At 32.8% G+C, this 5,905-nt stretch overlaps 1 protein-coding gene across 1 annotated transcript; it reads left to right on the top strand.

Moving 5' to 3' along the window:
- Positions 1-999: 999 nt before the first annotated feature.
- LOC141666909 (glycosyltransferase BC10-like) lies at positions 1,000-4,439 on the top strand. The gene is made up of 2 exons (XM_074473154.1): positions 1,000-2,347; positions 3,958-4,439. Exon 1 carries the CDS (start codon positions 1,296-1,298, stop codon positions 2,334-2,336), a length of 1,041 nt encoding a protein of 346 aa, XP_074329255.1. The 5' UTR covers positions 1,000-1,295; the 3' UTR covers positions 2,337-2,347; positions 3,958-4,439.
- The last annotated feature ends 1,466 nt before the right edge of the window (positions 4,440-5,905 follow it).

Below are 5,905 nucleotides of genomic sequence, written 5' to 3'. Positions count from 1 at the left end.
ATCTGGTTATACAACTAATAATCAAAAAATAAACAGATAAATACATGCAACTTTTAATCAGACCTTATCTCAATAATTAAAAATTAATTGTTGATTATTGTGCAAATAAGACCTTATTATGTGTAAAATCAGACCTTGTAAGATGATCATTCAGACATAAATTAAATTGTAAAATGAAAGAGTGTAAAAGAGAAATTGATCAAGAGTACAAATAAGAATGAACTAACACAAAAAAGAAGAAGCATATACCAAATCCAGTTGAATCCATATATCTGTCAGCTGCTTTGTCGTCCATTCGAGATTGTAAGAAGTTTATAGATAGTATTGATAACGTGGTATGCAACAAATTGTGCGATAAAAAATTATGTTTACAAAGAAGAATCAGCAGAATAATATAGCTCTACAATCAAGGAAATTGAAATATATTAGATGATAATTGTGATCGGACATTCCTTTTATTCTTTGCAGAATAATTGTGATTGCTGTTATATTGGTAGTTACCATGTTGAATTAGGACAAATATGTTGGATAGTGAATATGGAGTATCCGGAACCCATGGATAGTGAGTATGGAGTATCCGCTAAATATAGTATTGTTTGTATTGATAAATTGAATTTGGATAAATCCATAGGTTGTAACCGGGTCTGATTATTAAATTGGATCCTGTATTTGAATTTTGTATGACCAAAAAGGGTAAAAAATTGATTAAGAAGAGGAAAATATAGAAGAGCATTTTAAGTAATTTGTAAAAGCTAGTGCTAATAAACATTATGAAATATATTGATTTATACACATTATCGTTTGCACAATTTAATGTACAAGTTGAGTAAATTAATGTAGAAATAAGCATTTTGTTTAATTTACAGTTGCTTAAAAAAGTAGGAGAAACATTGTAATTTACAAAGACTCCACAAGTCCAAAACAGAACCCAAATCCAGAAGAAGACAAATTGACTAAAATTTGAGTAGCATTACAATACTCCTCTGAATTCCCAACTTTCACACTTAACCCTCACCAAATCTCACTTGAAACCTAATAGATAGATAGATAGAGTATACACACAGTCACACACATAGCCCCTGCCCTGACAGACACTCACCATTTTTTATATCAATATTCACACACACACACACACAAACACACTACCCTCCAATCTCTCTATCATATCTCACTCCCTTATCAGACATACATACATACATACCCCCTTCGTTCTCTTCTCATCACCCAATACCCAGATCTTAGATCCCTAACTAACAAAATGCTCACCTTTTAATCCCCCCCGCAAATCATTCACAATGTTTTCAACTTCAACTCCATTTATCCCAACAACAGTCCTTCTATTCTCCTTGATTATCATCTTCTTTTTTGCCCCTTCTTTTCTCCCAATCACTAAATCACCACCAATCCCTCTTGCTGATGAACTTGATGACTTGTCTTTATTCACACGCGCCACTCGACGCGCCTCCGCTAAGTCCCGCCTTGGCACCACCAATCATAACCCCAAGATTGCTTTCTTGTTCTTGACAAACACTGACCTCTATTTTTCACCCTTGTGGCAAGTGTTTTTCAACAACCACTCTGCCTTGTATAATATATACATACACGCTGACCCAACTCTTCAAATTACACCACCTACTGGTGTTTTTCAAGGCCGTCTCATTGCTAATTTGCATAGGACTTATCGGGGGACTGCCACGCTTGTTTCCGCTGCTCGCCGCCTTCTTGCCACCGCCATTCTTGATGATTCCAGTAACTTCTACTTTGCTCTCATTTCGCAACAATGCATTCCTTTACATTCTTTTATGTTTGTTTATAATGCCTTATTTACTACTGATTCGGATTCCACTGCGTTAGATAAGATTAGTTTTATTGAAATTTTGTCCAATCAATCCATTTTATGGGATAGATATAATGCTAGAGGTAAACGTGTGATGGTTCCGGAAGTACCCTTTGAAAAGTTTCGGGTTGGGTCTCAATTTTTTATACTAACTAGGAGGCACTCCTTGATGGTGCTTAGGGATAAGAGATTGTGGAGAAAATTTAAGATTCCATGTATAAATGTACATTCTTGTTATCCCGAAGAGCATTATTTTCCTACATTGTTGTCGATGTTGGATCCGAAGGGGTGTTCTTCTTATACATTGACAAGGGTCAATTGGACGGATAGTGTTAATGGTCACCCTCATACTTATTACCCGCCTGAAGTGTCGGCACAACTGATTTACACTTTGAGGGAGTCAAATTCCTCTCATTCATATCTGTTTGCCCGGAAATTCTCACCGGATTGTTTGAAGCCGTTGTTGGATTTATCCGAGAAAGTCATCTTCAAGGACTGATTTTAAACTTGGTAAGTGCATTTTGTTAATTTCCTTTCGTACTGATTTCAAACTGAGATTTAATCTGATTTAATATTTGGCAACATGAACTGGATTGATGATAAAATTGGTGGTGTGAATTGCGTAGTAGGTGATCTGATCTTGAAGTTTGAATATTAGATTATGAGAAGGCAGAGTCAAGGTGTCATTTTTTTAAATGGATCTGTTGTGATTGTGAAGAATTATAAGCACTTTGGATTTTAATGAGGAATATATTCATTGGATAACTAGTATTAGTTTAAGACTTTTCTTGCTTATTACAGAAACTTTATCGTAAATGTATGAAATTAAAAATAAATGAATAAATATCTAAAGGTAACAAGGGCAAAAACAGGAACTAGGAAGAGGGGACTCTAGGTGTTGGTATACCAAAATAACTAAAAAACTCTCTTTTAAGATGATGTATCAGAATAGATGTCTCTATTAACCTATACTATAATTCATGTAGTTTGGATACTTCTTTAAATCAGATACAAATTATCAGCAACATGCCTGAAAACTATGTAGTAGAACATTTATCTGCTTATCTTCTTAGTACACATACTTGAAACCTTTCTGGATTTGGTTGAGAAACCTTAAATATTGTTTTTAGTGGTCCAGTTTTCTTTTATTCTTTGTGTATAGAATGGGAAATGAAACCAGTCGTTTTAGTGGGGTTCTTTTGTGGTAGTTGAAATTCGGAAATAATGCAAGATTGACATTAGAGTTACATATCAAGGTCTATTACTAATAATACTAGTGGTTGTTGAGCTCCTCTGATCTTTGGGAATTTATTGTTAGACCTTAAAAGAAATAGGGGCATGTGTTTGTCAAAACTTCTTCATTACGAGTTTCAGTTGCTTGTGTATTCGGTGGAATAGAGAAGGCATTAACTAGACAATCCAGCAAGTTTTACTTGCTACCTGATCATTTGACAATTATTTTGTCTTTATTTTTCTTAGAGTAGGTTCTTGGCTAACAAATTCCACGTTTTCTTTTCAAGTTCTTTAACTCTTGCTCCCTCAACTTTGGATGAAGAAAGTGAACAAAAACACTTTGGATTGTTTAGGATACAATCCTTATATCATCGAAATTTATTTACAAGTTTTTTTTGGAATCACGCTTAGCGTAGAACTCATATTGCTAGATCTAAAACTTTGAAGATTTCACAGATTTCTTATTGATTTCCAATTTGGTTTTTTATTTTAGTTTCATCATCATTATATATTCAATATGTCGTATTCCTGGGTAGGTCCATATGTTGTTGGAGCCTACAGAAGTTAGTTAGAGTCTGAAGGTGCCTGGGAAAGGGTTTTCTGTGAATTATAGGTTGCTCTGAATTTTAGACACTGTATGCTAATAGTTACATGAAAGATGATGTATTAGGCTGTTTGTGCCCTATTTTCAGCAGTTCTGCTAATTCTAAGCTTTAGCAAATTGAAGTTGTTATATTTGTAACTTTTTTGTTTAGGTCTGGCTGCAAGTTTACTTATCCGAGGCCAGAATTTTCAGTTACTTGCAATTTGTGTTTGGTAGAATATTTAGGTGCTAACTATTTTGCCCTGCCTTCTTGTGACTTCCGTTTATAATCTGGTCTTTACAGGTGAATGGTACATGAATATTACCAAGCATTGAGCAACTTTGTCCAATTTATCATTTGGGCAACGGACGTTGGAAGATGTTCATTTTAAGTGAGCACAACCATGTTCTTCCTCCAGTGAGTTCAGAACTTCAAGTTGATTAAGGAGCTTATCCGGAAAGCGGATAATCAAAAGAAATGGGAAATGGGTGTAAGTTTGGTGGGTGTAATAATATTAGTTTTGTTGTCTACTATGTTGAAATTGGGCTTTCAAAATTTGGTAATATTTTATTGGTATTTGTATATATAGTCCAGTTCATGTAATGTGAAAAAATAGGATAAAAAAAACAAGATCTCCAGAATCATTGTTATTTTAGCTATTGTATCCAACATGTAAACACATGATCTACAATGTAGCCAGTATGTTGTCAAAAAAAAACAAAGTATCTAGATTTGAGTCACTGTAAAGAACACACGGGTTATCAATTCTTTTGACTTGCTCTGTTTTGCCGTTCTTCCAGCATTTAGGAATAACTTAAGTTTAATGTTGTGCTATTTCAAAGAAGAGAGAAAATGAAGGAAATTTTTTGTGTTACAGAGTTTTACCCAGGGATATCACATGACCTTTTCCCTAGCTCAATATGACCTTTATCCACACTGCCTCAAACCACTGCGACTCCTGTAAACAAATTTACCCAGATATGTCTGGTTCTAATCAAAGCTACTGAGAATTGTGTTTAAAGATTTAAAAAATTCGTTGTGTTAAAACGCCTTGTAAATATAATAAAATATAATATTTTAGTGATTTAAGACCGTGATTTTTTTATATTCACTTCAACAATATGTCTTATAATAGTGCGTTGTTATTAGTATAATATTATATTTGAATTATAATTGGAGGGAAATAAAAGATGAGAGAGAAGAGATGTGTAAAAAGAGAGAGAAATAAAATTTTTATTGATATAAATTAAATAGAGCATGCCTAGTGACCTTAAAAATGAGACATTTGATAAATATCCTAGTATTTAAATAAAGGACTAAACCTGAGACACCGCAGTATTTAAAGGATGCTCATGTTCTGTGCCAGCAGCTAAGAAATTAAGAAAGACTGATTCATACTTTCGTTATATTGACGTGCTTTACTACATTGACCAAACATAATAAAAAAGATTTTGGTTTATATAGTCCATATATTATACGAACAGAGAATTCAAACTTTTGAGCTATTCACCCAAATAACTCGGATCGGCTCGCTTAAATGAACTCGATTTGGTTCGTTTTCTTAAATGAGTCGATCTTGAATATGAAAACATTTTTAAATGGGTAAACAAGCGGAGCCGAGTATTTTGCCCTTTTAACGCGGACTCGGCTCGAAATCGGCTCAAACTCGACTAACTCGATTCTTATATATATTATAAATAATAAATTACTAGTCTAAAATCCGTGCGATACACGGATTGTTTTTAATATTATTTAATTTTTGAATTTAATTTGAAGTGAAAATTTTAAAGTATGAAATTTTATGCACGGGTTGTTTTTTATTTATTGTTTATTAATTGTTTTATTATTGTTTTTTAGAAATTTTAAGCTATGAATTTATTTAATATTTTTTTTTAATTATTTATGAAATTTTTAATTTATTTATTTAGTTTGGATGAATAACCTATATTCATTTATTTTAGTCCGACGCAAATATAGTGACTAAGGAACCATCTATATATTTTTTTATTAAAATAATACTGCATATTATAAAAAGCGAAGAAAACTTGTAATTATATAAACCGAAATATTGTACACACAGATCCACCATATATGATCTATTGTAAAATTAATTTTTAGTGTTACAAGATAAAGTGTTACCATAAGTGCTTTAAAAGTTTTTTAGCCTACATATGCCTACACATTTTTCTAGTACAGCCATTGATATAATTTTGTGTAACCATAGGTATAATGAGGCATTTATGGTTACACT

This window comes from Apium graveolens, chromosome 6, assembly GCF_009905375.1.
Source record: "Apium graveolens cultivar Ventura chromosome 6, ASM990537v1, whole genome shotgun sequence".
Classification (NCBI taxonomy): domain Eukaryota; kingdom Viridiplantae; phylum Streptophyta; class Magnoliopsida; order Apiales; family Apiaceae; genus Apium; species Apium graveolens.
This window is presented reverse-complemented; position numbering and strand designations above follow the sequence as displayed.

Coding starts and splice junctions, on each gene's coding strand:
- LOC141666909 (XM_074473154.1), top strand. CDS start 1,296: ATGTTTTCAACTTCAACTCCATTTATCCCAACAACAGTCCTTCTATTC.